Source organism: Colobus angolensis, unplaced genomic scaffold (genome assembly GCF_000951035.1).
Source record: "Colobus angolensis palliatus isolate OR3802 unplaced genomic scaffold, Cang.pa_1.0 Scaffold77, whole genome shotgun sequence".
NCBI classification, from domain to species: Eukaryota; Metazoa; Chordata; class Mammalia; order Primates; family Cercopithecidae; genus Colobus; species Colobus angolensis.
The window spans coordinates 3,341,900-3,351,443 of record NW_012121487.1 but is presented as its reverse complement, the minus strand read 5'-3'; the positions used below and the strand labels follow the sequence as shown (position 1 = coordinate 3,351,443).

Sequence of the window (9,544 nt, the reverse complement as noted above, 5' to 3'; positions counted from 1 at the left end):
ACCTGTTCATATCTCTTTTTTTTTTTTTTTTTTTGAGGTGGAGACTCGCTCTGTTGCCCAGGCTGGAGTGCAATGGTGCAATCTCAGCTCACTACAACCTCCCCGCCTCCCAGGTTAAGTGATTCTCCTGCCTCAGCCTCCCAAATAGCTGAGATTACTGGTGGGCATCACGACACCCGGCTAGTTTTTGTATTTTTAGTAGAAATGGGGTTTCACCATGTTGGCTAGGCTGGTCTCGAATTCCTGACCTCAAGTGATTCACCCACCTCGGCCTCCCAAAGTGCTGGGATTACAAGCATGAGCCACCACGCCTGGCCTGACAAGGTTAGATCTTGAAAACAATGTTGTTGAGTAAAAAATGGCATATGTAGCACAATATCATTCATATAAATTTAAAACATAGACAAAAATATAACATATTTTACAAGGATACATCAAATGCCACTTCCTTACCCTCCTCCTCACCCTGACTCCTCTTCCCCATTGCTCTCTATTCCTTTACACTGATTTTATTTTATTTTATTTATTTTTTTGAGACAGAGTCTCACTCTGCTGCCCAGGCTAAAGTGCAATGGCGCGATCTCGGCTCACTGCAACCTCCGCTTACCAGGTTCAAGCGATTTTCCTGCTTCAGCCTCCCAAGTAGCAGGGATTACAGGCATGCGCCACTAGGCCCGACTAATTTTTGTATTTGTAGTAGAGATGGGGTTTCACTATGTTGGCCAGGCTGGTCTCGCTTCTGACCTCAAGTGATCCACCTACCTCCGCCTCTCAAAGTGCTGGGATTACAGGTGTGAGCCACTGTGCCAGGCTCAATTTTATTTTTTTTTAAGGGTACTAGAATGTCTACTCCATGAAGATTGGAACCTTGTCCATCTTGATCACTGACTTATCTCCAACAACTAGAACAAACCCTGGGACACTGTCAATGGTCAATAAATATCTGTGTTATAAATAAGTGGCCAAGGCAGGCAGATCACCTGAGGTCAGGAGTTCAAGATCAGCCTAGCCAACATGGCAAAACCCCATCTCTACTAAAAATATGAAAATTAGCTAGGTGTAGTGGTGCATGCCTGTAATCCCAGCCACTCGGGAGGCTGAGGCAGGAGAACTGCTTGAACCTGAGAGGCGGAGGTTGCAGTGAGCCAAGATCATGCCATTACACTCCAGCCTGAACAACAGAGCAAGACCCTGTCTCAAAAATAAATAAGTAAATAAATAAATAAATAAATGGGCTGGGCACTGTGGCTCATGCCTGTAATCCCAGCACTCTGGGAGGCTGAGGTGGGAGGATCACTTGAGCCTCAGAGTTTGAGACCAGCTTGGGCAACACAGCAAGACCTCATCTCTAAAAGAAATATAAATAAATAAATAAATAAATAAATGGGGGACATATAACTAAGAGAAAGTGGGGGCTGTGAGAGGGGAGACAAGGGCAAGAATGAGTAGGGAAAAATAAATACAACAAGGGAGGGACTGTGCCAGAACATATGATGATGACGTGCCATGACTGGTTCATAAAAGTGATTACAAATTATTTTATCAAATTCATTATTATGGCAAACTAGGCCCTGCATGATAAGGCTCTCACCTGCCTCTCCAGCCTCATTTCATTTTACTCTGATCACTATGCTGTAGCCAAGGAGGTCTCTGCCAGTTCCTGGAATATATGATCACCTCAGGGACTTCGCACAGGCTGTCCCCTTTGCCTATACACTCTTTCTGTAATTCTTCAAAAAGGTGGTTCCAGCTAGGTGCGGTGGCTCATGCCTGTAATCCCAGCACTTTGGGAGGCATATATGAGTGGATCGCTTGAGCTCAGGAGTTTGAGACCAGCCTGGCCAACATGGTGAAACCCTGTGTTTGCTAAAACTACAAAAATTAGCTGGCTGTGGTAGCAGGCACTGGGAGGCTGAGGGAGAATTACTTGAACCCCAGGAGGTGGAGGCTGCAGTGAGCTGAGATGGAGCCACTGCACTCCAGCCTGGGCAACAGAGCTAGACGCTGCCTCAAAATAACAATAACAATCATCATCATCATCATCATCATCTGGTTCTTTCTCATCCTTCAAGTTTCAGCTGAAATGTCACTTCTCAGAATGGGCGTCCCAACCAAACTATCTACTGGTATCATTACCTGTTCATATCTCTTTTTTTTTTTTTCTTTTTTAGAGGCAGGGTCTTGCAATGTCACCTAGGCTGGAGTGCAGTGGGGCTATTATAACTCACTGAAGCCTCAAACTTCCAGGCTCAAATGATACTCTTGCCTCAGCCTCCCAAAGCACTGGGATTACAGGCATGAGTCACTATGCCTGGCCTTATCATCTTACCAGGCTATGCGATGATGTTGTTGGTGTCTCTACCCATTGAATGCAAGCTCCAAAAAGACAAGAGACCTTGTCTGCCTCATGGTATCCCCAGCACCTGACACAGAAAAGGCCCTCAAATATATTTGATGAGTCATGAGTGAAAAGAGAGATCATTAATTACGTGTAGGAAAGGTAAAGTGCTGAACCCAGGAGAAATGGACTGGGAATAAATGAGAGTCCTGATGAAGCCAAAGAACAGAGAAGTGGGGATAGAGAGGGCTAGAGGAGGAGAGGCTGTGGTTCGGACTCCGAACTCCCTGAAGCGTTTCAACACTGATGTGCAGGGGTGGTGGGATCATGGGCAAAACTCTTGAATCATATACACTGTATAAAAGTCAAGGCCGAGCGCGGTGGCTCACGCCTGTAATCCTGGTACTTTGGGAGGCCGAGGCGGGTGGATCACAAGGTCAGGAGTTCGAGACCAGCCTGGCCAACATGGTGAAACTCTGTCCCTACCAGTAAAGATACAAAAACTTGGCAGGGCGTGGTGGTGGGCGCCTGTAATCCCAGCTACTTGGGAGGCAGGGGAATAATTTGAACCGGGGAGGCGGAGGTTGCAATGAGCTAAGATCGCACCATTGCACACCAGGCTGGGCGACAGGGCGAGACTCCATCTCAAAAAATAAAAATAAATAAAAGTCGAGACAGGAAAAATGTTTCTTTTCATGGTAACACATTTAGTCCTGCCAATCTCCCAGTGAAGAAGATATTCTCATAATAGCTAACAAATATTTCTATGTGGCAAGTCTTGTCCTAGGCGCCTTAGGTGTATTTACTTATTTAATTCTCAAAACGACCCTATGAGAAAGGTACTATTGTTGCCATTTGACTGATAAGGAGCCGAAGAGGGACAGGGGGCTTACGTCTTGCTCATATAGTGGTGGGCCGCGACTTAAACTCTGATCTGTAGACGGGCGCGGTAGTCCAAGCCTGTAGTCCCGGCTACTTGGGAAGCTGGGGCGGGAAGATCGCTTGAGCCCAGGAGGTCGAGACGGCAGTGATCATGCCCCTGCACTCCAGCCTGGGCGACAGCGCAAGGCACTATCTCAAAGATTAAAAAAAAAAAAACAAAAAAAAAAACCCTGCTCTAATTTGCAATGGCTCGCTCTCTCCTCCCAGCCACCTGAAGTTTTAGTGAAAACGGGGCTTCCTGGAGGAAGGAGTAGCTAGCTATCCCGGTCCGCTACAGATTATCGGTGCGTGAATACCCTGATTCCTCCGACTCAGAATTTGACTGGGTCGCCTGGTCGTACTGCCCCGACCCCCCGTGGACCTACGTGACCGCGCGCCGGCCTGCGGCCGTCCTGATCTCGCGGGATTTGAGCTTCGGTGCGGCCAAACCCTCCCACCGCGGCTCCCTCCACTTTACCTGCCGGCGGCGACCAGCTTCTGAAGAAAAGTGTCCACCATGGTGTCGAGGAGCTTCACCCTCGAAATGGTAGTGCCGGGTGGCACAGACTCTGGAGACGACCCCTCATGCCTTTTTTCCTCACAGCCGCCGCCTAGATTGGCGCTACTTGCTTCGGCCATGTTGAAGTTGAACCGCCAAATCTAACTGGCCCGGCCTCCCCGCCCGCCGGAGTTCCCGATTGGCCGCTCCCGCGACGGGCGCCTCCGATTGGAAGCGGTAGAACGTCTGTCACCGAGCAGGGCGGGGGCGGGAAAGTCATCGGAGGCTGAGTGTCGCAGAAAGGCCAGGCTTTGCGCGGTGGGACGTCCGCGACCCGAAATATATGCGAAAGCTCGGGAGCTCAATAAAAACTTTTAATTACACTTCAGAGACTTCGTACAGTGCAACAGTGAATATTCACTGTTAATATTCACAAGAGTCCATTTCATCAAACGTTCAGAGAGTCTGCCTTTTCATTCTCAATGCTCCAATCAGGTTTCCCGTCTTGGCCAGTCTCCTGGAGGTTTCTTTTAGCTTTGGTTACCGACCAAAACTCTAGGGAGAATGGAAGTCCACAGTCCCATTCCCCACCAAAATATATTTCAGTCAAACCCAATCGCAGTCCCTAAAGAATTAGGAAAGTATGGGCCAAGGGTCCCTTTAATTATACACACATCACCCTTAAAACTGCGTGTGTGTACGAGAAACAAAGAATTAAACACAAGAGGGGCTGTAAAATACTGCACAAGACAACAAAACAGAAGGAAAGTCTTGGGGGAGAAACACTAAGACGCGAGTGGCAGGATCCTACCTCCCATCCGTGACACTTTCCCCATTGCCACTTTCCCCACTGTGCCATGGTGGGGAAAGACTGAAGTCTCTAGGGTCTGTAGAGGTCTTGCTAGGATGAGCTTAAAGAGATGGTGGGGGAGGGGGCCCCACTGCTTCCATTATATTTGTGGTTCTCAGGGTAAAGCGGTGAGGAGGGGCAGGAAGATTCAGAATGACTGGTGGGTCCAACCCTTTGGATGTGAACATTCCTGGATAGAAACTGGAGGACTCTCTTGACAAACTGCAGGAAGGGATTAACAAAAATAAAATCAAGTGAAAGGGGAAAACCCTCAATGAGATCAAGATGGACACTGGTGGTGGTGAAGGTAGAGAAGCGGTTTTCACAACCTGTTCTGGCCAGGGTGGAAGAATGTGCGGCAGCCATGAAGAAATATCAAGGCTTCAGGTAGCTAGCACCTTTCAAATTGGCACCATGGCCTTTCCCAGGGGGTGGGACCAATAAAGTTTGGAGGATCATCCAGGTCAAACGTCTCAGGTAGAAATGCAGGGTTTGACATGCCTTCTCTATTTGCTGCACCTCTCTACCTGCAACACAGGCTTGGGGGACGTAGCAGTAGGGAGGATGAGGCAGGGAAGAAGGAGCACTCCTCTTCTAGCTCCTGAGGAGAGCATCAGATAATCTTGGCAGTATCAGGCTGGTAAATGCAGTGGTCCTTGTATTGGGTGACTTTCTGAACTGCTCTTTATGTTCTTCCAGTATCCCTCCACAGGCTAACATGACAGGGATGACTACGCATCCAGTGATGTGGATCTTAGAGATCGCCATAGTGAGACAACACTTGTTGCCGTAAGTCTGAGTGATTGGGGTATTTATGTGTATGTTATGGCCGCCTGGGGCAGAGAATCTCCCCACTGCCCTCTCCTAGGTTTGGCTCTGCTGGCCTGGGTAGATGTGCTGGGGAACACATGCCCTCTTGTTGCCTTCTAGATCAACTACTTTCTCAACCTGACTTCTCAAGGTAGTGCTCCAAGTCCAGTGCACCCAAGACAGCCTGACCCACTTAGAACTGTGCCCACCACGGGAGTCCTCTGGGCCAGGGGATGCCCCAGCTTAGACTCTCCTGGGGCTCCTGAGACTGAAGGGACAGGGAACTAGAATCGAGGAAAAAGTTACATTACATTTTTCTACCTGTCTTAGGAAGGGGGTGAGCTCTGACAGCAGGATTGGCGCTTTAGCAGGACTAATAGCCTGGTTCATAGATGTTAATACACACACACACACACACACAAAATAAAAGTATCAACATTTCTCCCCAACCTAATAACCCCTCCAAAGAGAGGACGAGTGCTCTGGAGAACCAGAGATTTTTTACTGCTCCTGCTCCCTGTGCAAATAAGTGCCTGGCACCTTAGCCCCAAGTGCAGGGAAAAGCAGAGTCATCTAGTGGGCAGCTCAGTCCCAAAATAAAAATAAGCAAGGCTAAGAGATGAAGGGAGAGAGGGCTGATAGCAGCTGCTTGGAATCTGGGCTGAAAGCCCAAGAGGAAGAACCAGTGGTAGTAAGCAAGCTCTATGTACAGCTCTTCTCAGGGTCTCAGGGACACAGACGGAGGGGGAAGCCAGAAGAAGGGCTAGCAGGGTGGGGGGTGGGGCCTTTAGGCCAGTATGGAATACAGGGACTGAGTGAGGGAGCCCAGCTAAGAAGAGCATTTTAAATAGTGGGGGCAAGGGATCCAGGTGTGGAGCCTCTTCAGCAAGAGCAGTTCAAAGTCTCTATCCCTATGCCAGATAGGCCACCTGGCCCAGGGCAGGGCTGGGTGTGTGGTAGGGGCATCTGGAGAGGGTACCATCCTCTCCACTCTGCCCCTGACCCACGGTAGTGTGGAAAACAGCAGGCTTCTCTCCCCACCACTGGTTACCAGTGTCTCGAGTCCACCAGCTCAGGTCGGAGGCTAAGTTTCTTGAGGCTCTCATAGCCCACCACAATGACAATGGTGGAAGGTGTGGCTGAGATGATTCTGGCCGAGAGGCCCTTCATGAGGCCCCAAGGCCCTTCTTCTGCCATCAGTTGTCTGAAGGTCAGGATGATGGAGTTCTTACCCTCAACCTGGAAAAATCAACACAGTGGAGGGCCATTGTCTGTAGTCAGAGCCCGTCTGCTCAATCTCCCTCGGCCTTAGGCTAAAGTGGGGAGAACTAGACTCAGACGTCGGAAGGTGTGGATTCTGCTTGTGAGGGATGGTACGGCACAGTGATTTAGTATAAGCCCTGGTGCCTGACTGCCTGAGTTTGAATTCTGCTCCCCAGCCTACTAACAACATAACATTGGGTAATTTAACAATTTGTGCCCCAATTTCCTCAAATATAAAAGAGTGATAATAGTACCTGCACCATGAGGTTGTTATGAGCAAGAAAGAAAATAATATTCATAAATACTAAAACAGTGGTGGCAGATCGTTTCAGTGTACAATAAATGTTTATCATAGATATCATGAGATAATCTATGTAGCTATGAGTCTTTGAACTGGATGTTGCTCTTTGGTCTCAGGGAGGCTGGGTTAAATCCTCTCTAAGACCCTCTGCAGCTCTGCCAGTCTGATTTTGATTCTGATCATTTCAATCCCTCGAAGTTCTAGAGCTGGAACCTTCCTCTCCATCGCTGCCATCTCTCACACACCCCATGAACAAATATAGGCATCTTCCCTATCACACTGAAAGCCTGGCCAAGCAGAAGTCACTTCTCTCTTCTTTCTCAACAGTTCCACACCCTCCCTGACCCCTAAACTATACCTTTATAAACCACCCCTCAGCCCCTTGGCCAATACAGGACAGATGCACTCCTTGTTCATACCACCCCTTATATGATATGACCTTCACAAGGTATCCCAGCCATGGCTAAGAAGATCTCCTGCTTCCGCCCCGCCTCCTTCAGCACCCTCCTACACACTCCCTTCTTCCTCTCCAATACTCTCTCCTGTGACCATCTCTGCTTCCCTAACCCCTCTACTTTTTCCACAGCCATGTCAAGGACTTTTTCACCTATGCCTCTGGGTCTTTGCAGCCTGGAAGCTCCTCAAAGTAGAAACCTGTCCTTTCCCTTGGATCTCCTCCTAGATCGCCCAGAATAAAGCTCAGGAAAGAATGAGGACTGACCCTGTGTGCTTTATTATTCGCAAACCAACCAGATGCTGGTGTATTCATTTTCAAATGAGGGGGCATTCTTTCCTAGAAACAAAAATACCTATATTTATTACTTATCTCCTTCCCAACATCCTGGTACTAGGGAAGCTGATTTTTATCCCTAACCTGTTAAGGTTATTTTCCTTCCCTCCTCCCCTCACCATAACCCAGTGACTTCATTCTCTTGTACAACTTTGATTCTCCACCTCAAATCAGACATAAAACTTTATATGGCAACACCTACTATTTGCATATTACATATCATCATTCAGATTCTATTTCCTTGGTCTAAGTGCTGTGTAACTGTCTTTAAGCTGACTGAAGACAGGCATTACTAAGGGCTTTGTCAGGGTTTTGCTGCATCCACACCATAAAATCTGTGAAATCTATTTAAGAAAAGTCACTCTCATAATCCATAGAGAACTTATGGCCTACTGGAAAAACCAGACAGACTGATGAATTAACTGAAATCAATATTTCTTATAACCACAAACCTGCAAGGTAAAGGAAAGAGTTGTTGACAGAATAGGACTCCAGTAAAGGCTGGAAGAAACCAGTAAGATTTCCCGGAGGTATGGGCATGTGATGGAGGAGATGTATGCAAGGTAGCAGACAGAGTGAGAAGCATTCCAGGTACTTTTAAGTGCTGGGTGGGCTTCTTTTTTTTTTTTTTTTTGAGACAGAGTCTCACTCTGTCACCCAGGCCGGAGTGCACTGGCGTGATCTCGGCTCAATGCAACCTCCACCTCTGGGTTCGAGTGATTCTCCTGCCTCAGCCTCCCGAGTAGCTGGGACTACAGGCACCTGCCAACACACCCAGCTAATGTTTTATTTTTAGCAGAGACAGGGTTTCACCATGTTGGCCAGGCTGGTCTCGAACTCCTGGGCTCAGGTGATCAGGTGATCTGCCCACCTTGGCCTCCCAAAATGCGGGGATTACAGGAGTGAGCCACTGCACCTGGTTGTGGGCTGGCTTCTGTAGATGCTAAGCACACAGAAGGGGCTTAGATGTTCAGGAGAAGACGGACTGGACTACAGGGCCAGGAAACAAAGAGGTCAGGGCAACACTGGAGGGCTTGAAGGTCATGCTTCTAATGGTTTCTCCACGAGGAGGGTGAGGGAAGTGGCCAGTCTTACCTGCACGCGGGTTCGTATGACATCCATGGGATTGGTGAGGATGGAGGCAGTGGCTGCAGCCAGGGGCCCTGAGACGGCTTGGAAGACAATGTGAGGGCACTCCTTAGGACACAGGTAGGAGAGCTGCTCTGGAATCCAGGGAAAGACAATGGCTCAAGACACAAGGCACCACCGGTCTGGCCTCACTGTGCTTGCTGCTTCTACCAGGTGGCTTTCCCAACCCAGACCAGCCCTCCGCTCTTCGCCACCTTAGATACCTAACTCCTATCTTTTATTTTCTCTGCTTCCTTCAAAAAATTATTAAGTCTCAGGCCCTTTCCAGGAGTCATCTTGGAAATATCACCCATTTATTTTGATTGATTTTTTTTTTCGAGACAGGGTCTTGCTGTGTCACACAGGTTGGAGTGCAGCGGCATGATCATGGCTCACTGCAGCTTCACTCTCCCGGGCTCAAGCAATCTTCCCATCTCAGCCTCCCCAGTAGTTGGGTCTATAGGCTTATGCCACCATGCCCAGCTAATTTTTTAAAAAATGTTTTGTAGTGCCGGGCGTGGTGGTTCACACCTATAATCCTAGCACTGTGGGAGGCCCAGGCAGGCGGATCACAAGGTCAAGAGATCAAGACCATCCTAGCTAACACGGTGAAACCCCGTCTCTACTAAAAATACAAAAAATTA

At 48.5% G+C, this 9,544-nt stretch overlaps 2 protein-coding genes across 6 annotated transcripts in view; both read right to left on the bottom strand.

Annotated features, from left to right (window-relative positions):
- The window catches only part of PMF1 (polyamine-modulated factor 1), a 39,108-nt gene extending 35,210 nt beyond the window's left edge, over positions 1–3,898 (bottom strand). The window contains exon 1 of the mRNA XM_011928510.1: positions 3,738–3,898. Coding sequence (XP_011783900.1) covers positions 3,738–3,898 — 161 coding nt within the window. The remainder of the gene's footprint in view (positions 1–3,737) is intronic.
- A 213-nt stretch (positions 3,899–4,111) lies between these two features.
- The window catches only part of SLC25A44 (solute carrier family 25, member 44), an 18,762-nt gene continuing 13,329 nt past the window's right edge, over positions 4,112–9,544 (bottom strand). For 4 of the 5 annotated variants that reach the window (XM_011928390.1, XM_011928391.1, XM_011928387.1 and 1 more), the window contains 2 exons: positions 8,868–8,995; positions 4,112–6,657 (listed from right to left, as the gene is read on the bottom strand). In XM_011928390.1, coding sequence (XP_011783780.1) covers positions 6,466–6,657; positions 8,868–8,995 — 320 coding nt within the window. In that variant the 3' untranslated portion in view covers positions 4,112–6,465. Of the gene's footprint in view, positions 6,658–8,867; positions 9,020–9,544 lie in introns of all 5 variants that reach the window. The other variant, XM_011928388.1, reaches the window with a different exon arrangement.